The sequence below is a fragment of the Peromyscus eremicus genome, chromosome 8b, assembly GCF_949786415.1.
Source record: "Peromyscus eremicus chromosome 8b, PerEre_H2_v1, whole genome shotgun sequence".
Taxonomy (NCBI): domain Eukaryota; kingdom Metazoa; phylum Chordata; class Mammalia; order Rodentia; family Cricetidae; genus Peromyscus; species Peromyscus eremicus.
This window is the reverse complement of record NC_081424.1, coordinates 55636276-55658629: the sequence shown is the minus strand read 5'-3', so window position 1 is coordinate 55658629 and position 22354 is coordinate 55636276. Positions and strand designations below refer to the sequence as shown.

Genomic DNA, 22354 nt, shown 5'->3' with positions numbered 1-22354 from the left:
CTTGGGGGTTACTGGGACCCACCATAGCCAAATCTCTAAGGAAGAGGACCTGGGAGGGAACACTGGAGGGGAGAGGAGGATGAAAAAGCTTTAAAGCTTGTTTGTGACAGCATTCGGGCAAGTCACACAATGGGAAATGGTGGCGCCTGCCACAGAGGCAGGAAACCTGACTTTCAGCCGAGTATCAGACAGAATGCAAGTGTACCAAGAATGTGTGCTGGGCTTTTAATATAAAAGACGATAACGAGGCTGCAATGTGCCATAGCAATCTTTTCTTATTGCTTTACTGAGCAAAATGGGCTAAGCAAAAATAAGACAAGTGGAGTGTCCAGAAGACAGTATTAAGAGGCCCAGCTTCAATGGCTGGGGTAAAATAAAACAAAATTTTACAGAACATTCTGATTTGAGAAAATGGGGCTGGCGAGGAGGCTCAGCAGGCAAAGGTGCGTGCCGCCAAGAGACACCAGTTCTCTCAAGTCCTCCTCTGACCCCACACACCTGCTGTGGCACCTGTGCAGGTACCCCGCATGGCCACACGGTCACCGTTTGCACTCTCTACTGCTACACAGCTGTCCTCATGCCATACTGCAGTGCACAGTGGCTGCCACCAAGCCCATGTGACCCGTCAACCAGACTTCGGCCCCTCTGAACCGCTACAGACAGCTCTGGCCACACGGGCTCTGCAGAGTGTAATGGTGCCACATGGAAGGTGCCATCAGAACAGCCGTGGGGCCTGTGTTACAACTGACTGTCCTCACTTGGAAGTTACCTTTAGACGCAGGCTTGATCTGTAAACTACTAACCAGCATTTCATCCTCACCATCTTCTAGCCTTACAGATTTCTGAAAGAAAGGTAAATGAAACCCAAACCACAGAGAAAGAAAGGAACAATAAACATCACCACAGAAGACAGAAATTATGAGACAAAACACTAATGAAGCCACAAGTGACCTACAGGCTGGACAGACCTTTATCTAGCAAAGAAAAAGAGAAGACAGATGGGTAGGCTCAGGAGCAAGCGACAGCAGCCACACAGACACCGAGTGTGACAGGCAGACAGTGAACGGCCGTCTGCCGAGAAATCCCACAACTTGTGAGACTGAGTGGAAATTCTAAAGTCAATTCAGAGAAACTTAAAACAGCCCTCCACAAAGAGAGGTCCAGCCCCAGTGGGCTTTGTGTGAGTTCTACCCAGGACACAAAAGATGAAGGAAAACACAGCCTACACCACCTCAGAGAAAATGGAGAAAAGGAGATGTCTAATTCACTCAAGGAAGGCTACACCACCCTGACAGGGAGCCAAAGACATCCCCAGAATGAAAACTACAGAGCAAAACCATCTGAAAACACAGAGGGGAAAGTCGTTGTCTTCTCAAAAATACCATAAATGGGCTGAAGAGGTGGCTCAGGGGTTGAGAGCACTGGCTGTTCTTCTAGAGGACCCAGGTTCAATTCCCAGCACCCACATGGCAGCTCACAACTGTAACTCCAGTTCCAGGAGATCTGATGCCAGTGCACATGAAATAAAGTTAAATAAATCATTTTAAAATAGATATAAATGAATGCAGGGACGTACAAATGGGACAAACTCAACTGCAAATTAGATTTTACTCCAGAAAGGAAAACTGCCCTTGTTTCTGGGCCACATGTCTCCGTATATGGATGGAGTCCACAAAAGCAGCCACTACAACTTTTAAATGAATTCAGCAAGGTCACACGATAAAGGACTGAAACACAAATTCACTAGCTCTGTATCTATCTGCAATGAACGGCTGAATGTGAATTAAAATGTATTTCCATTCACAGTACCATGAAGAGAGATCCACAGGGGAAAAGCCTCTAGCAGAGAGATGGAGCTGGACCCCTGAATTATTATTTGACACAAAAGTTAACTGAAAGAGAGGGAGGCCTAGTTTAAGAGCTAAAATGGACTGTTGGGCCCGGCAGTGGGCACAAGCAATAAAGAACAAGATAGTGAATGGGCTTCTAAAAAAATAAACTTTTTGGTTCTCACAGACACTACAAAGAAAATAAAAGACAAGAAAAACCACAGACAGGGGGAAAGACACCTTCACACCACAGATTAGGTAAAGGAGGTTTACTCAAGAGCATGTTAAAAAAACTAAACACTTCCAACTCAGCAAGATGGCAAAGAAGCTAATTCTAAAACTGGCAAAATACCTGAAGAGGCATTTCCCTAAGGAGGAGGCAAGAGTGGGGCCAGCAAGATGGCTCCGTGGGTAAAGGAGCCTGCCACCAAGTCTTATGACCTGAGGACAATGCCCCGGGATCCACATGGTGGGAGGAGATTGTCCACACGTGTGCTGCGACACACACACACACACACACACACACACACACACACACACACACAGATGCAAGCATATACGCACACAAACAATCAGTGGATCTATCTACATATCTCGAGAGACAAGAGATACACGAATGGCCAGCAGGCACTGGATCCAAATTCTCACCATCATTAGAGAAACACACACCAACACCACAGCGAAGCCTGCTTCACCATCACTGGCAGGCAAGGCCACTGGAAGAGTATGTCAGCAGGGAGCGGACAGGGACCAGAAGCTTCACAGCTGCTCGAGGAGGAAATGAGAGGATGCAGTTCCTTCGGAAAAGCTCAGAAGTTCCTGAAAATGAACACAGACTGACCACACACAGCCCAGCACTCCTGTGGGGCACACATGGGCTGCAAAGAGGGTGCCGAGAGAAATTCAGATAAATAGAGCTCAAGCTTTAAGGTGTTTACGCAGAGAGTGGATACAAACGGTAAGAAAGGAAGTTAGTTCAAGTTATTTATGCTAAGATAAGATACTAAAAACAAGAGATAGTGTCAGGACATAAACAACTTGTAAACAGGGTGCCCTTTAAAATGATTGGTTGGTTCCTTCACCCCCTCCTAGGGTTTGGAGGTTTTCTGGTATAAAAGAGGCTTACTGCCTATCAATAAACGAGCTCTTGCTTGACTTGACTCCCCGCTGCGTCTGATTGTCTCCGGGTAAGAGGGAGGCTGGGAAACAGGCAGGTGAGTGGCATGTGCACTTGCCTTTCCTCGGTTCCAGGCCACCTCTTCACAGGTGACCTAAGTTCCCGGTGGGGCAGGTCCCCACACACTCCCATCTCCTGAGACACACAAAAACATCCACGCAAATACCTGTGTGTTCAGAGCAAATATCCCAACAGGGGTGCAGTCCACTGCCCATCCACACACGCACTGATAAAGCAGGCGGCACATACGTACGTACAGCAGGACAGGGCTTTGCACGGAAAACAAAGACGTGCTGGCACATGCTCCATCATGACAACCCTGGGAAAACACCAGGTGAGAGGGCACAGAGACCACCACGCTATAAGATCTTAATTAGACAGAATGCCCATGGTGGGCAAATTCCAGGCAGGAAGTAGCTTAATAGCTGCACACGGACAGGAGGGATATGGGAAGGTTCTAGAACTAGACTGTGAAACAGTTCTACAGCTTTGCAACTATGATAAAAAGGATTGGAGCGAACCCTTTACATAATGTAAATTATAACTTGAAAGACTACACAAGAACACTTTAAAATCCTAACATCTGCATATCCTAGTCGGCATTCTCTGGGCATTCATCTCTTGGAGGAAGAGACCAGGAACACTTGGGAATCCAGATGGGTTTGGCTGCTTTGTGTAGGGAGGAAGTCTGGGATCTAAAGAGACTCGGGGAAGCTTTAAGGTCAAGAAATGAAAAAGAAACAATAAAGAGAAATGCCATTGACGACAAAACCGGGCTAGTTCAGAGTCCTAACTGCTGAGAGTCAGGTTATGCTCTAAGAAGACGTTTGCTTATCAAGAGATCATGCAGCACTGTCCCTCTGCCCCACTGTCCCCCGCCCCACGGTGCCCTGCCCCACGGTCCCCTGCCCCAGCTTCTACACACCCAGCAACACCCGAGCTCCAGCACAGGACGAGGTCCGAGCTCCAGCACAGGACAAGGTCCAAGCCCCCGCTATGGATTGCTGACTGTTCTAAGAGCCAAGCATGGCCACCGTCATCATTAGCATCCCTTCGCTTGTTGGCAAGCTGGCAATCTTAAACACGGTGATAAGCCGTCATCTGCAAACACAGAGCCACACTCAGGGCCACCCTGAGACGCACAAGCTCACACGCTGCAGGTGGGACACACCTGGCTTGGTGTCCCACTGGGTAAGCTTGCCTGTGCCATTTCTACTGAGGAACACAGAGCCAAGTAACAGACCCCCTCCTCCCCATCCTGCTAGCTCTTAAACTGCAAGCCAGTAAGAGACGCTGACTTAGCTTTCCTAAAATAAACCATTTATTGAAAAAGAACCTTTTCTTCAGTTTCACTCATGAGCCTTTGAATAACAAACCTGCAGCTTGTCAACAAGGAGGTTTCACAGTCAGAGCACTCAACAAACGGGAGATTAAAACGAGGTCCTGGACACCTGACAACACTACATGTTCTCTTGAACCCCAGAAGCTCAAAGACACGACACAGATGTCATGGTTCTCAGTCCCGTGAGGGACGGAGGTGACGGTCCGTGTACAGTAGTAATGGCACTTAACACGCAGCTTCGTTAACCTCCTCAGCACTGTCCCTCGAGGGTCCTGTGTTCCAGCGGATGACGGGAGCAGCAGTGAGGCGGTCACCTGGGCAGGCCTCAGTCTCGGAGGTTAAGGAGGCTGGGCTGCGCTCGGCAGTCTTCATGTAAATATTACATACAGTAGTGACCAGGGGACTCTGTCCACACACTACCAGGCCATGGGCTGGTGAGCATCACTCTTCGTCGGTGCAAACCTGTGAGGAAGCAAGAGAAAGCTGAGCCCCTGCTGGTGCCAGCATGTTCATGTGTGTGCCCGTGTGCCTATGCTCAGCTCCGGCCACAGGCGAGGCCTAGTAGTCCCCTTGCACCAGCCTCGACATGTGAGGAAGCCCTGGGACAGACAGATGGCAGGGCTGCTCTCAGGCTTCCCTCCTCAAATGTATAATCCCAGGGCAACACAGTTCATCTATTTTACAGCTAAGAACCCCTGTTCCTTCATAACCAGTCCACGTGCAGAAGCCCATGCTCCACCCTCTGGCCTTCCACCAGGGACTCCTGGGCAGGGTCCCGCTATGCTGCTCAGCGGCATCTTCTCATCACCACAACCACACTCCTGACACGTGCCCAGCAACACGTGCCCAACCTCTGCTACTCTTGTACTGTGGCAATCTCTTGACCACCAGCCCCAAGTGAGCAAACGCCCACCTAAATCCCAAGCAAGTGTTTCAAACAAACTTTGAATTGACCTTCCCAAAGAGACCGTCAATGCCCAGACTGCCCCTCAACCTGCTGCCCTTTGGCTCTATTGTGGTAGAGGCAATCTTCATGACTCAACAAGCCGGAGGGTGGGGCCACCCTAGACACCTCTAACCTGCTCCTCAGCCAGGGCCATTCCAACTCCTCAATATGGCCGAGAGCCACACTCTGCCAGCCAATCCTCAGCCTGCAGTGTGGCTTCCTTGAAGAACCCTGGCTGAAGGACCATCGGCCACATTCTGCTTGTTAACTGATCCCTCTGTGCTGCTCCTGCATCTTTCCCAGCCTCATCTTCCACCACTTCCAACATCCTGGGCTCCCTCCTACCTCACTCACACAGAGCTCCTCGGTGGCTCTACCCCCATCAGCCTCTCCATGCCTGACACCTTGTCTGCCCTTCCTGCCTAGCCACACCCTCTCAGAGACTCCAGGTTTCCAGTTCCAAATCTTCAGTCCCCCTACAAGTCACATACACCTTCATCACAGCTCTTAACACAATGCCGGGTCCAGGCCGACCACACATCTCAAGGGCAAGAACTGTGCTCATCTCTTTAAAATCCACTCAACCATCTCAAGTGTGCTTCCAATGTCCCAACGGATCCTGTACAAGAGCCTCCGTGAACATTTACTAGCTGAAATCAAATCTCTGATACATTAAGACATTTAGTTCCTGTCCACTTTAGGACATTTACTTCTTGTCTATTATAGATATAAGTATTTTATATTTAGGTTTCCAAATTTCTTGTGCCAGATGCAAAACTGAACTTAAGTGTTTAACCCTGAAGAGGGTAACTTCAGCAATTGGCCAAACCTTGACAAAAGCGTGGTCGAGGAGCTGGCTGGCTGTCCATCTCATCTTTGGGTCACTTTCCAGGCAGTGCGAGAGGAAGTCCTTTCCTTCAGGGCTTAACCTTTCAGGGATCGGTGGTTTGTGTCCCATTCCCACTTTGTACATAATCTGAAAGTTGTGTTCATACTCATGCCAAGGCCGCTGGAAAGACAGGAAAGAACCAGGCTCAGCATGACGCGCTCACAGCGCCAGATGCTCAGTCCCTCCTCAGGTGCGTCACAACTGCAGCTGCTGGGGGCAGCGAGAGGCCACACGGTGTCTGTCAGAGAGTCGGTCAACACACATGAACAAGTGTGACCCTGCTCCAGTGAGACTGGACACAGGCGGCCAGCTACAGTTGAGAGCTAGTCAACACACACACACACACACCAGGTATGCACGCCTGTGCTCCAGTGAGACTGTGTGTTAAACACAGGCGGCCAGCTACACTCGGCCTGCTGCACTGGGATGGACCATTAGTGTAGTGTAACCAAGAGGCTGCCTCCACACAAATGAAAGATGGTCAAACTCAACAGTTCTTGACCACTTTGTTGAATTATGAAAGTTCCATCATCACAAACCTTATTTAATTGTGACTACAGGAAAAAGGAGATTCCGAGGACCGAACTAGGTCTATATGCACCCTAATTTACATATTAGTCTTCAGTTCTTGCTAACATGTACTCTTCAGCCCACCTGACTTGACAGCCGTCACGACCATCCTTCCACTCCGATGCTGAGAGAAGGGGCAGCATCCACCCTCACCAAGTTCTCACTGCCCACTGCTCAGCAGCTGCAAGGGAGGCTGGGAAGGAGCCCACTGTCTCCTAAGACTCGGGCTTCAGGTCTTGTGCTGCACAGATGACACCAGACAGCAGACACATGCTACACACACGTCTGTGTAATTACTATCAAATGTATCACACATTTGTGCAGCTACTCATCAGACTCATCAGCAGGGTCTTCATCAGAAGCAAAACCCTTGGTTTCAGGTGAAGTACATTTAAGTTTCATCAGTACAAAAGTAGTTCTCCGGAATATTCTTCCGTTTTGAATTTTTGTCTGAAGCGTATGTCTGTTTTCTCACACCTCTCTCAGAGTGAATATCATAAATCTTATGTCATTCACATGCTAAAAATATTAATTTCACTGTTGAATGTACTGTTCTGGTGATAATGGAGATGATCATGTGTTTCTTTATAACAATCAGGCTTGCTTTCTTAGTGCAGTTTAAGGTAATAGGAAACTTGACCATAGAGTGGTAGGACCCCACACACCCCAACTTGCCTTTGTCTCCCCATAATTTTTTACATCTGGTGAATCAATGCCTACACTGTTGCTAATGAGCATCTACCATTAGGGTCTCGTACATTCTGGGGGTTTAAAAGTGTGATGAGAAGCCATTACCTGCAGTGGTTTGAATGTGAACTGCCCCCATTGGCAACTATGTTTGAACGCTTGGACCCAGCAAGTGGCACTGTTTTGGAAGATTGTGGAATCTTTAGTAGGTGGAGCATTCATGGAGGAAGTAGGCCACAGGGGTGGGATGCGAGTGGGGTGAGGGGTGGTCTCCAGGTGTTATAGCCTGGTTCCACTTCCTGCCCCCTCCTTCCTGACTGCTGGTATGATGTCTCCCCGAAGCTGTATGTTGAAGGTCTTTGTCATCACCGTGAGAAAGCCACTGATGCACTAAGGAAGAGTTTCATCATCCCAAGAATCCTTTCCTCTCTTTATTTCCTACTCTTGCAACCATGAACTTTGGTCTGTTCTGAAATAGGGTCTTGCCATGTAGCCCAGGCTGGCCTCAAACTCATGACCCATCTACCTCAGCTTCCCAAGTGCTGTGATTACAGAGGTGTGTACAGCAAGCCTGCCATCATGGAGCCTTTTTACTGTCCTATAGGTCTGCCTCTCAGTGTCGTGAAGAGCTCACACAGCAAGCAGCCTTTGTCCAATGGCACCTCTCGCCACTTACTCCTCCCTGTCTTTCCGAGGACCCAGAGCCCGTTTCTCTCTGTAATAGTCACCTGCACGGATGTGAGACATTTGGCCGGCAGACCACTGGGGAAGTGTCGTTTGCTGAGCCGTATCTACCGCAGGCACCTTAGCTGTTCCAGGCTTGGGTACTGAGTAAAGCTGCCATTAGCATTCATGCGCAGGTTTTGTGTATGTGCAAGCTTTGGACGTATGTGTCCTTTTGCAACTGCATACTCCCTGTCTCCCTCTCTCACCCCCAGCCCAGCATTTCTTTCTCACTCTCCTATTAGATTTGTTTCCTGCCTTCTCTACTGCTTATCCTTAAAGTCTCATCTGTATTCTCACAGGACCCTTTCTAGTTTCCAGGCATCTATATCCAGCCACTCCCACATAAATATGTATATATTAAAATTAGAAGCTAGGATTTGCATATGAGAAAGAACAAGTGATATTTATCATTCTGAGCCCATGCTGTCTCAGTATTTTCTGGTTCCATCCATTTTCCTGCAAACTGCATGATTTCCTTTCTCTCCATGGCTGAATAATATTTCACATTTTCATTATCCTACTCATCTGTTAGGGGCCACCTAAGCTGATTCCGTTTGTTGACACTGTGAATAAAGCAGTGGTTATCACACATGGTTGTCAGTCACTCGGACTGTCTCCTCTCCGTTTGTCGGTACCGTTGTCAAACATCAGGTGGTTATCAATGCGTGGGTTTATGCTTTACTTCAAAGCTGAAACTTACACATTCCCTAAGAGCTCTCTATGATGTGTGTCTTACAGAGAGGTGTTTCTCAGTCTGTCATTTCCCTGAATCTTACAGTGCCTTTTGATTGGCCTCATTAATCTCTAACGAACTTGAGGAGGAAGGTATCCACTGCACTTAGGATAAAACTTCAGTTTTGCGCTCAACCTACGAGGCATCTTCCTCCAAGTGCACAGCATGCTTACCTTGCCAGTCACCATCTCTATGACGACACACCCCAGACTCCAAATATCTGCTGCACGTCCATGGCCTTCTCCTTTTGCCCGGGTAATAACTTCAGGTGCCATGTAAGCTTTACAGTCAAACACAGAGATAGCAAGGGTTAACAGCACAGCAGTACGTATTAACAGCACCAAGGAGTCCATTAATCCTCAGCAATGTCCTTCCCCCAGTTACAGGCAGCCAATGCTGAAAATTTGCACTCCCAAGTCAACTTGATTGACATCTTAGGACAAAGTTCTCTTTTCAAAAGCAACTCTGAATGTCAACACTTCCAATACATTGTATCTCACTGAAAACAGAAAACTTAACCGGACACCAAACCAATCAATAACAGCAAGTGGTTACCATGTAGCTGTGGTTACTTAAAAGAGCACAGCTTCAGTCCCCAGTGTAAACTACCAGATGTCCCGAGCGGGAAAGAGGCCTTCCTCAAGTCAGAGCTCAGTGGGCAGCTGGGCTAGTCCTTACCTGCTGTCCCCAAGGTGCTGTTCACCTCTCCAGGCATGGTCTGCGTGTTGTTTTTAAGTTTTACTGAGCATCCAAAATCTCCCAGTTTGATGAGTCCAGACGACGTAAGGAAGATATTGGCACCTAAACAGAAATAGTCAGTTGCTGAGCAGGCTCTGAAACGCAATGTGGGTACCTCACGATGTTTCCTCGGTCATCCAAACACCTAAAAACTTCATTCACAAACTAAATAACAGGACAGTTTTGAAATTTCATTTACCATGTGCAACCACAGGAAGATTTACGGACCACAACTGCACACTATTGCAAATCAACACTAACTGACATCAAAGCAGACACATTCTGAATTGAGAGACATAATTCATTAAAAACTCGGACATACTTATAGAGAGATTTAATACAAAATCCAGATGTGTGTGGCAGTCAATGAACTTTGGGACTGTTTGCTGTGGGCAGTTTCTCTAAGAGAAAGGATGCATAAAAGAGAACCTGCACACACTGAGGACTTTAAGAGACACACACTAAGGCCACTTCTGAGCCCATTCTAACAGTAACTGAGAAATAGTACTGTATACTTTCCATTCCAACATTCCTACAAGCAACACACAACTGTATCAACTCCCACTGGAACCTGGGGTTACTGCTCAAATCTCAGGATAGCCTAGATCATTACAGGCAAGACAGTACTGCTGTAATTAAGTAATATAATACACTTTACAAAGTACCACTGTATCATGCTGGACACTCAGCTACGCAGTGAGCTCCTGACACTCTATCCATTGTAACAGCTAGAGCCTCCCAGAGGCGGTCTTAACAACGGACCACACAGTGGCCATTTTGAAACTGTTCTCTGTTCTTAGCCATGTTCAACTACAAAGCATTTGATGAGGACACCCATGAGCTAAACTGATTTTAGGGCTCAGAGATTCTGCCGTGAGGATGTACAGAAATGGAGTGTGGTGTGGGAGGCAGGACAACTGGTTAAGAGCTATGACAGCTAAGCAAATGCCCAGACGGACCCGACAAAGCCATGGGGCAGACAGACAAGGCAGCCATCAGGGTGGCACAGGCTGGGGGATTCAGGGTGAGATACCCAGCAGAACATGAACAATCCTCAGGCCCAGGCCAAAGCAGCTTCCAGTGTAACCAAGGACTTCCCAGAAAGGGAGTCTAGTCCTTGACCAGAAGACACGTCTCTCTTGATTAACTGTGTCTGGGCTAACCTCAGAGTACAGGACAGGGGAACTCTGAGCCAATCAGGGGTGAAAGCGGTGTCCTGCTCCAACTGTCTCTCAGACTCCTTCAAAAGGTCAGTCATGGTGTGGCTCAGACACTTACAGTGAGGGTCCTGAAATGGGAGCACAGCTGCTCTCCTGAGACAGAAAAGCATGGCGTAGACAACTTCTTTTCACTTCCAAAGTCACAGCTGTGTGCAGTTTCACAGACAGTTTGGATTCACACTCACTTCATGCACTTACAACACGCATTTGGGCGGGGCGGTGGTGGCGCACACCTTTCATCCCAGCACTCGGAAGGCAGAGGCAGGAGGATCTCTGTGAGTTCGAGGCCAGCCTGGTCTACAAATTCAGTTCCAGGACAGCCAGGACTACACAGAGAAACCCTGTCTCGAAAAAACAAAAACCATGCATTTGGACATTAATGTCCAAAGACCTTGACACGGGTTAGGCAAGGGAGCTTTGTCACAAGTGTGTCCAAGCAGACTGAACTGCACCTGAAGCAGCAGCACGCTTCATTTCCAGGAAACCGATGTCTCTAACGTCGCTGCACAGGTGACAGCCAGCGAGGACTTTCTACTCATGCATGGACACCCGGGCTTGCTGCCATTTCCAGGCACAAGGCCCACTTGAGAAGCACTTAAAGCAAAGGTACCTCCATCCACCGGAAGAAGTGACAGGTGGGCACGGGAACCACCACCGCTGAACCTACTATGGGCTGGGCCCCAGGAGACCGAGCGCCTGTGGAAGCCAGGTGAGGTGTACCTTTGATGTCTCGGTGAACGATGCCATGCTCATGGAGGACGTTGATGGCAACTGTGATCTGCTTGGAATACAGCCTGATGACATGCTCCTGAAGCCCTAGCCTCGACACTTCCTCTAACGTGCCCTCGTCACAGTACTCCATGAAGATGTACATTTCTTCCTGGGGAGGGGACAGAACAAGACTTAACACTTTGAATTTCCTTACATGAACACTGGGAACCCCAGGGCCTACTCTGAGGAATCGGTGTTTCTCCTGGTGGGGTGTGGACTCCACCCTGAGTGCTGAGGGAGTGGTACAGCTGTGCCTGACTCCCCTGCAGGGGACTGCCTGCCTCTTGTCTGGGATTGTTCATCCTGAGACTACCTGCCTGCAACCTTCGACAGGGAGTAACAGCCATGCCTACAGGTATTATCAAGTACTGAAACATCCCTGTCAATCACAAATGCATTACTGAAAACATACGATGATCAACTCCCGGCAGGTCTGGCTCCTCACCAGCACGCTGTAAGCTGTCCTCCTCCTCTGTCTCATCACTCAACACGGGTAATCTTAGGTCTCAGGTTGTTCCTATCCCATACAGGCTTATTAAACCAAGAGAAGAGTGAGTGTCTAATAGCTGTGACAATCAGCACAGCGGCTGTAAGTGCTCATGACATCGGGCTAATGACAGTCTGCAACTTAATTTCAGGAAGAGGCCCTTCCTGGAATTCAGAGAGAAGGCAGAAGTGACGCAGCCATGGAGGTTTCCTGACCATCAGGCAAAGTCACTGTGCTCTGCAATGAGAAGAGCTGTGCCACGGAACGAACGGCACTGTGCTGCGGCCCGCTGACTCCCCACACAGTGCGACTGCAGCCGGCTTACTCTGTGAAGCTCCACGCCAAAGTACCGAACGAGGTTGGGGTGCTTGATGCCTTCAAATATCTTCAGTTCGTCTGCGGTTTCCTTGATAGTTTTATGGTCATTCGGCTGAAATCGAATCTGGAGAAAGAAAACTGATCACTATGGATACTTCGTGAACAGAGGGTGGGAAGCTGTCTTCCGACATGTCAGTTCCTAGCCTACAGGACCAGGGCCAGCATGCCTGTGACCTGGTCTTTTGACTACCTGCTGACTTACAGTTAGCCTGGGAACCCCGACTACACACAGGGATCTGACCAGACTCCACCGGACTCCACAAGAGTGAGACCAGGCGGCCCCTGTGCTCACCTCAAGTTGCAAAGAGCAAAGTGATGAACATGTGTGATTCAACCACTTCACATTATCTACATACTCAATACATTTTATAAACTATAACTGTATGTAACGATGATAGAAATTAAAATTTATAAACGTTAAAACACAAGGGGATGATGATGTATTTGGTCAATTTGGAGCAAGGAACAAACCACCAAAGTTCGGAGATGACTCACGGCTCTGCAGCTCAGCCCGTCACCAACGCTCCCCCCCTTACCCCCCCCCCCCCCCCGTCACCCCTAGTTCCCACAGTCTGTAGCCCTCTAGTGGTCATTCCTCAGTTTCCCCCTGCTCTTGCCCATCCTCAATTCTTAAGCTTATTGTCTTTTCCTCACAAGCATCCACTGGGTGCTAGTGGCGGTTCTATCCCCTAAGCTTTCCTCAAGGTTCCCAAGCCGCCTCCACAGGGCAAGCCTACCCACTTTGCATTTCAATTACTTGAGACCCCACTCTCTGGAAGTCCTTCCTAGGGCCATCCATCTTCCACTAAGTTATCTCAGGGTGGCTGCCACCTGGTCCCAAATGTCAAATGCTAAAACTCAGGACCTAGGCCAAGGAACTCATGACTCCAGAGTCCTGGGGCCAGCTGTATGCACAGGGGCCTTCCTGAACCTAAATCACCCCGATTTATCTGACCCAAAGGCCCAAGGAACCATGACTCACCTCCTTCATGGCCATCAGCTCCCCTGTGTCGACGCTGATGCAGGTATACACTTTCCCGTACTGTCCCTCTCCTGCCAACAACACAAACAGACCAGGCTTCCAGTCACTACAGCAGTTGTCAATGCAGCTTACAGCAATCTCTAACTTCGGACGCTTGGACAGAGCTACCGTTATGCTCGCTCTAGTTCACCACGTAAGACCAAAGCGGTCTCAGTGTTCCCTGGTACCCAAAGTCCTGGGCAAGCATGTCACTGCACACGGCCTACCTGAAAATGTCACTGTGACAGAGACGAGCTCTGGGAAACCACAGGACAGCTATGAAGGTAAATAAGTGGCCCGCTCTTCCAGATCCTTCTGAGCCCTTGTTCCCCTCAAGAGGCCTGGGCTGGGACTGGGGCAGAAAGGAGTGGCCAGCAGCATGTCTGACCCTCTGGGCACACCGCCACAGGGCCTCAAGTGTGAGGGCGATCTTCCCACACTGCTCTGGGACACTAAACCACGGAACCAATTACTGAAGGAGATCAAGAGCTACAGTGAAGACGTTTTATAAATTATTTGACTGTTTGGTCCTAGATAGTACATATCTAGTTTCCTGGGCTCCCCCAAATTCTTACGACTGTGTTTGCCTCTCAGACTTAAAGTTTGAGAGATAAATGCATTTAAGTGGGTCAAGAGTCTGAGTTAATTCCACCTAGAAATCAATTGACAGGGCAATATTTTAGGGGGATAAAAAAAGGGACTACCCTGTCCTGATTTATTTCTAGTCTCTTTTCAAATACTCTTGTGAGAATAAAAGAACACAGACAAACAAGAGGGCAAAATTTCAGTAACTCTCAAATGGAAACTGACGGAATTATTGAGCAAAATTAGTCAATTTACTGACCTACCTGAAAGTCTTTTCTCAACTTTCATTTTCTATTGTTCTCTAAAGACAATTTAGGAACCAAACATCAAAGAGAGTTATCTACCAAACACTGGGAAGAGAGCTGCTTCCCGCAGGGCAACCCTCGGCTTCCTTACCGATCTTGTTTCCTCTCTGCCACTTGAACGTCACCTTCCTCAACCCGACGTGCATGACGTTGTCATAGGATTTAGGGGTGTCGCAAACTTGACCAATGATATTCTTTCTCCTCATTTCCCGATACCGCCTCTCTTCAAACAGCCGGACTGACTTCTGGATAGCTTCTATGGGCCCCTGCTTAGAGGCGGAGTCTGCGGAGAGACGTGAACTCATCAGTCCCAGGATGTGGGAAAGCTGGTTTCCAAGCGGACTCAAAGAAAACAGCACGCATGATCTCCGACGCCATCCATTTGCCTCACATGACACAATTTCCTTCTTAGCCAGTGCATGGTATTCCATGCTATGTGTACACATGCACACGCATATGTGTTATATTTTCTATCATATCCTCTGCTGATGGACACCAGAGCTGATAACGTTCAAGATTTTCCAACTATCAATGGGCTACAACTGTGACTTAATAGTGATCGAGAGCTTCAGCTCTGTCCAGCAGACAAAAGGATCTTTGAAGATCTGGATGGCTGTAAGGTTAATTTGAAAAGTGGCATTCCCAAAAATTTATGTTTTAATTAGTTTATTTTGTTCTCTTCCTTTCTACATTAAAAAAAAAAAAAAAAAAAAAAAAAAACCTGGAAATCTAACTGTTTCTTTTTCCCAAATATACTACACACCAGGTTCACCTGGACGTTTTTTCACAACCATGAGGCTGTAGACCCCACTGTGGAAAGATTTCTTAAACACCAACGAGCCTCTCTCCAGAAGACGTGGACTTTAGTATGTCACTGGGAATAGCAGCTTTTCAGAGAATGCCATAGTCCTAGCGGTTCCCCATTTTACCCGACCACCAAGTACTTGTTTTCAACAAAAGCAGGGCAGAGTCCCGGCCACCACCGTGTCCAGGGGAACACGGTTGTGGGTGGGCTGAGGCAGAGACTGTTCCCAGTTTCTGGGCTCAGGTCCTGAGTCTCTCCCTCAGCACACATGAATCTGCACAGGGCCTGACAGCTGTTGACCCAAAGCCGTTCTTGCCGCCGCCCCACTCTGAAACCCCATGTTCATCTAATACCTCCATGCGCCCCAGTCACTGTCCTGGAATTCTAGCCAAGCCCCCATTTCTCCCCTAATGCAGCGGGCAGAACAGTTTCCTCACGGTAACTCCCACCAGCCACCGTTCCTTCCCCCAGTTTCTCAGCCTGAAGACGAATGCTTACATTCACAAATACAACATCCAGGGACTGTGCTGCATAAAGGACGAGCATGCCCAAAGGCTCTTGGAATTTATTGTGAAAAACAGAAACTGTCCAGAAAGGCCACGGCAGCAACTAACGAGGTCAGAGGGACCAGTGAGATCACAGACGTTAACAGGGGAGACCTAACGACTCAGAGTCTGAACAGCATCCATCAACAGTGGCTCTTCTCTCATACCTTTGGTCTGGCTGATGAGTGTGCGAAGTTCCCAGCTTCTCCGTGTTGATCCACTCAGGTCACTTCGGGGATACGCTGGCTCTGTAGGAGAGGTGTTCATACAAACTAAGATTTATGAAAAAACTACACTCTGCTGAATGGAAACAATCACCACCAATGTGCTCCTACTGCTGACTCATTCCTAGTGAGTCTGATGTCTCCACTCGCTTCTAGAAAACGGCACTTAATGAAGAAACTGTTGCCGCGTTTTGAACCTTCCATAAGCAACAGACAACAGAACACATGAAGACAAGATTCTGGGGACCCTGTCTGAGAGGCAGCTTTGGGGGACTGCCACCGTATTACAACAAACACATAACATTTGAGTGTCTCTAAAGCGAGGAAGAGTACTGGAGAATTAAACCGTCAAGAGGGATATTGTTTGGAAAACACAATGAAGAAGACTTATAATATGCAAAGCAGTACTGAAAGGCCAAGGTGGGCAGGGCTAAGCCTCCCCTGAGGCTTGCTGGTTCCCCACACATCCTGTTCAAGGACATCACAACTGGTGAACTAAGATAAAAACAGGGTGCTGGTGGAAACCGCACCGACACTGTGACACTCACCGTCTCGCTCTTCCGTGGGGCTTGAGTGCCGACTCAGAGACCTGAACTGTAACTCTGCAGCTATGGATGCCAAGCGATCGTTTTCAGGGACGCTGGAACCCCTGTTTTAACATCAAAACAAACAATAACAAAACAACTGAGCTATCAAGTCAGTGGAGTGTAAAACGCAAAAGTCTACGAGATTCTTCTAGAATCCCGATGCCCAACAGGACAGTACTGCCTGGGGGATCATGGCGGTGTCTGTAGACACTCATGACTGCTGACTGGGAGGGTGCAACTAGCATCTAGTGGGCAGAGGACAACACATAGGTAAGCCCCACAAAATCTATCACCCAAATAACTAGAGCAGCCATTGAGACAGGGTCTCCCCAGGGACTGACTGTAGGGTCTTGGCCCCAAAATGTGTTCCTTCTACATTAACAACAGACACACGAATAAAGCTCGTCTAATTAAACAGCAGTGCATGGAAAGCTCCACAGTTTAAGCCTAGCATGGAGAGGGGTATTAACCAAACCCAGTGATAGTTAAGGTTGCCAACAAATCCTATTTAAATTAACTATAACAAGAGCACAGAAATCATTACATGGTTGAAAAGACTGCAGATGTCTAGCAGTAAGAAAGGAGCGCCAATGATTTCTCAAGCAGTGGCAAGCAGCTGGAGAGCAAGAGACCAACGTGTTAGAGAGGTTAGTCAGCTGCTTTCCGACAACCAGGTGAGATGTTCACAGGAAGAATGAGCTCACGGGGTAAGGCTCTGATTAAATCAGGAAGTGTTAAGCCGGAGTCCACAGAACCCAAGACCACATGAAAATGGGATCCACTGCTCAAGAAGTTGCTGCTGTGCGTGCGCAAGTGTCCAGAAGTGCGGAGCCTCTGAGCAGGCCCGGGCAGCACGGTCACTAACCACGGCCTCGGCATGGGCTGGCCTGTGTACATCTGATGTGGGCAGCAGCATGGCCACTAGCCACGGCCTCGGCGTGGCCGGCCTGTGTACATCTGATGTGGGCAGCAGCACGGCCACTAGCCATGGCCTCGGCGTGGCCAGCCTGTGTACATCTGATGCGGGCAGCACTGCTGCTGCCTGTGGCTCCTGGATCAGCTCTGGTGGCACTTGAGGGCCAGGCCACTGACAAAAGGAGGCCACACAGTCCACTCCTAAGCAGGGCCGTATCTGGGAGGCCACGGGGGTCACCTGGTATCTCTACCTCCTTGCTTCCCTGAAGGTAAAATGAGTCAATTCCCTGACTTTCAGAGATCTTTGCGAAGGTAAATGGCAAGAAGTGTCCTGGAAGAGGTGGTGTGTTTGTGAGTGGGAGGTGGGGGGAGGGGGGAGGGGAGATGATAAAGTTTGCCGAGTCTGTGGGGAGACAACCAGCTTGGAGCACGGGCAAAAATGAACAGGCAGTTCTTAAGCATCACTGGAAGCTGGCTCGGGCAAGGCTAGCACTGAAAAACGTTTTGTTTTCAAATAAATAATGAGAGAATTTAAGCCTAGAATAGCTACTTCCAAGGTCAACAAAATAAAATTAAAATGTCACTGAACACTATGGGCTGATATAAGTGTTTCTGGGCTCCCATTTTCAGGCCCATGCTGTCCTACGACTTGGGTTCTCAAGTATACACTGAGCAGGAGTGTGCCGACCCAGCAGGCCCCTTGGGACACTCCTAGGATGGCCACAAAAGGGACCAGTGCAGGCTTGGGTTCCCACATGTCTCTGTGGGACTTTGCCTGTTCTATCTATGTCACAGACATATTATCTCAAAGCAAACTTTGTTACTTCGCATTAAAAAATAAGAAGAATAAAAAAACTTCAAAACTATGCTGCTACTAAAGCCACCAGTGGTCAAGTGGATCTGAATTAAGACCCTGACCTACACAATGCTACAGAAAAATGCTCAAAACCTGCTGCTGACGGGCAGCATAAGGTGGGTGCAGGGAAAAGCTGGCTGTGGCACACCAGGTGTCCAAGGGCAGCTCGGCAGCCTTCTGGAGGTGGCTCCGGAGGAGCATGTGGGATGCAGACGCAGCAGCGGGGGAGCTGGGCACCGAGGCAGTTAACGGTCCCTGCTTCCCTTGATTCTGCACACATCACTGTAACCAAAGTCTAGGGAGCTCCTATGGTGAGATGGAAGCAATGCCATGAAATCCTCCAAAAGTAAAAACCAGCAGTAAATGGGAGTTGCCTTTAATACTTATTTTATTGTTAATGGATTAAGTTGTAAAACATTTAACTTTTAAGGCTATAGACATTTATGACTAAAAATTAGGAATATTAATTATTTTAATGAGTAGCAACACTAGGAATATTTGTAGGACTTTTAGACTGGTGTTAAGGTCAGTCTAACATCGTTTAGTCTTTTGAGCCGCAAAGTCTTGTCTCCCTGCTTCCACACTGCTTCAGGCACTACGCATGGCACTATCCAGCACGACTCCAGTTTTGGTTAAATCTCCCCAGTACCACTACTCCGGGACACCCGCCTCCTTACGGGAAGAACGCTGGCAGTGTCCTTTCTGCTCAGACACTGGGTGGAATGAAGGCAGAACCGCTTTGCTCCTACCCAGGAAAAGACCGCTCGGCCCAGCTTCGAGTCCTCTGGGGTGCACTAGGGCGAAGCCCGGCAGAGCGAGGGGCCATTCTGTCTAGTGCTGGCTCCAGAGGAGACGCGTCACCCTCAGGAAATGGTTTACTTCTGCTGCCTGCTTCCGGGGTCTGGGGACTGTGACAACCCAGAGGGGACCCCGAGGAGCACCACCCCACAGCTGTCACTCCGTGACTCAACACTAAGAACCTGCAAAGGGCACGAGGGCAACGGGGCGGGAGACACATGGCTGGTGCAGTGGGACTACCTGGTTTCAGGGGCAGTGTTGACGGGTTTGGCCGGCACAGAGTCACCACCACCTGGGCCAGGGCGGCCAGGGGCAGTGGTGGCGGCGGCGGCAGCAGCAACAGCAGCAGCAACAGAGTTGCCATGGTTCCGAGCGTCGGAAGGCACGCTCCGAGTGCTAAGACGAGAAGAGAGGCTTCAGGAACACAGGTAGGAAAGGGGTGGAATGGCACATAACACAGGGGTGGGCAGGAGTGAAAAAAGTCTTAAAAACAAAGTGCACATCGCTACTTGAGAGTTCTGGTCTGTGTGTGGGCAAAGAAAAAAAGAAACGAGTGTCAAGGGTCATACCTAGAGAACCTCACCCCATGAAATTAGCTGGCCAAGGGGTGGAAGTGAGAAGGACATTCACTACCACGGGTGCACAGACGGGCATCACCGTGAACGTGGGTGTGCTTCTGCACTGCCAACTTCATTCACAACTACTTCACTCACGAATGTCAACGGTGGAGTGTTCACTCCAGCCTTCTCCACTAAGGAGACACCGAGAACTGCCCTCACATGTTCACTATGCTCTGCATGCTTAAATCTGTTTTCCTAAGGCCACTTTTTTCAAGACAGAAAAGGAACTACTCCAAAGCCAGAAAGCACTGGGGTTATAAGGAAGCTGGGGTTATAAGGAAGCCGAGAGCTAAGCCATCTCGAAAGGCTCAGGCTGTCTTTCTTTGGCAACTAAGGCACTGCGGTGGGTCCTCAAGACAACATGAGAAGTGCTCTAGGAAGCGTCTGGCAGATTAGAAGGAAAAACCCCGCATCCCAGAGCAAGCACCCAGCTGATCCAGAGCAGGAGCATGCAGAGCAGACAAGTCCGTGATGCAGGAGCACCACATACCTGAATCCCTCTGGGGTTGGGATGATGAGGTGTGGGTTGGGAGGGTCACTGTGGCATCGGGGCACCTTCACAGGACGAGGGCTGTTCCGATGGATAGCTGCCGAGCGGGAAGAGAGGGACCTTGTTAAAGTGGACATCGGAACACCACCAAGCCAGGCCACTTAGTGTAAATGGAATGGCAATCAACTTGGCCAGAGACCAGGACAAATTCATTCACAGGGTGAAAAAATAAGCAACTATTACCAAATATGTCCCCTTCATAAAAGTTAGCAAAGTTATACTACACACTCAAATGTTTCTCCAGCAAAACCATGCTTCTGTAAACCCCAGTGTGAACATTACATAACATCTGCTGAACAAATGACTGCCTCCATCTGGACGCAGTGAACCACTGAGGCATGTTTGGCAGCTCGCCAATAACAAGGAACTCTTTCTGCCACCCACATGTGAAGATTCTGCATGCAGACATCTGTGAAGGTTCTGGGTGGAGATCTCTGCGACTCAACACATGCATTGACGCTCCATTACTTAACGCCAACCCAGGCCAGGGATAGGCACAATTTCCCCGGCTTCTCCCCTAGAGGAGACTTCTCTTCTCCTTCTAAATGGGCTAATACGAGACTAACGCAGATGCAATTTAAGATAAAACTAAAATCAAAAAACTGCATGACATTTAAAATTAGATGTCATTGTTACTGACAAACTTCATGGTGTTGGGGACTGAAGCCAGGCCTGGTACAGGCTAGGAATGTATTCTACGTCCCAGTCCTGAAGTCAGATGAAACTCAAAAGGGAAATGTAAAACCAGTCATTTTCCTACTACTGGTAAAAAAAAAAAAAAAAAAAGTAAAAATAAATGGACACGGTTTTGCCTCCCCAGGAACCAGGCAGAGGCAGTGATTGACAAGTCACCAATAGAATCTGTCTATTCTAACGTGTCTCCAACAGCTGCTTTCAAGAGTCCCTACATTCCTCAAGTTCCCATGTTCCTCGGGCTATGGCACAAAATTTCTCTTCCCGTGTTAGCAGCTTTAGTTCACATACAGTTCACGCTAAATGGAAACCCTCACATCAGGGTTCGATTTGTTTCTTCTTAGTAACATGACACACTCAGTGAGACCCACCAAGGTGAGCTCTGCAGCCCCCCTGCAAACAGAGATTGAGCTCCCGCCAGAGGAGCCGGGCGGTCCACGTCTGTTCCATCAGCTCAAGTCTCACAATGCCAAATGGAAGAAACATAGTAACAACACAGGAAAAAAGCAAAAACAATTGATGGAGCTGATGTCATAAACCAGCAGAGGTGGGGAACTGCTCAGTTAAAAATGACTACAGCAATTTCCCACAAAGGTGCAAAGTGGCTTCACGGTCAGTCCAGCCAGGGAGGCCACAGTGAGGGCTAGAGCTGGAGCGGCACCACTGACATGGAGTTCTATCACATCCAAAGGGACCCAGCCACACACAGTAAACAGCAGGGGACCAACAACCCGCTCTGTACTCGAGGGTTTCAAGCACATACAGAAGGTCACGGGCCAGGCTGCTACCACTGGTCGCATGCTTAAGGTGGAAAAAGAAATAAAGAATCATAACCAAGGAATACAGCTCATTTGTTGTCACCTACATTAATTTCTGATGAAAGAAAACAACACAAAACCAAAAGGAAAAAAAGCCCCATTGTGGGGGACCCCAGAGTTCATAAAACATTATTCACGACTGTCCGAGTCCAGCTGGCAGCCCATTTCCGGCAACACAAGAAGAGCCTCAATGGTTTAAATGAGCAGCTCCAGGCCCCTCCCTGCCAAGTAATCTGCTCCTGAGTTCAGTGCCCCCCAGCACGCCCCCTGGTGGTTGAGGAGACAAAGGACAACATCTCAGAAGGAACTTAACTGTCTACAGCAGTCTGGAGGAGCAGGCATGTCAGAGGCCCTGTTCCAGATGTCCCTGGCGGTTATCACTGCATATGATGGGGGTGTGACAGCCTTTATAGTCTGTAACTTTTTACACTGAAAATTTCCAGAAATGTCCACCTTCTATATCTTTCTACGTTATAGTTTTTCTATAAAGAAATTTCTGCCTGAGCCACCAAGATGGTTCAGTGGGTAAGGGTGCTTGC

The 22354-nt window shown here is 48.7% G+C and overlaps 1 protein-coding gene across 2 annotated transcripts in view; it reads right to left on the bottom strand.

Annotated features, from left to right (window-relative positions):
* Nucleotides 1-4309: 4309 nt before the first annotated feature.
* Nucleotides 4310-22354, bottom strand: part of Map3k4 (mitogen-activated protein kinase kinase kinase 4) — a 95515-nt gene continuing 77470 nt past the window's right edge. The window contains exons 16-27 of one of the 2 annotated variants that reach the window (XM_059272842.1): nt 20245-20341; nt 19375-19530; nt 16527-16627; nt 15922-16002; nt 14496-14687; nt 13476-13546; nt 12441-12557; nt 11578-11737; nt 9578-9700; nt 9073-9179; nt 6124-6303; nt 4310-4810 (exon numbers count right to left, since the gene is read on the bottom strand). In XM_059272842.1, coding sequence (XP_059128825.1) covers nt 4790-4810; nt 6124-6303; nt 9073-9179; nt 9578-9700; nt 11578-11737; nt 12441-12557; nt 13476-13546; nt 14496-14687; nt 15922-16002; nt 16527-16627; nt 19375-19530; nt 20245-20341 — 1406 coding nt within the window. In that variant the 3' untranslated portion in view covers nt 4310-4789. The remainder of the gene's footprint in view (nt 4811-6123; nt 6304-9072; nt 9180-9577; nt 9701-11577; nt 11738-12440; nt 12558-13475; nt 13547-14495; nt 14688-15921; nt 16003-16526; nt 16628-19374; nt 19531-20244; nt 20342-22354) is intronic. The other variant, XM_059272843.1, reaches the window with a different exon arrangement.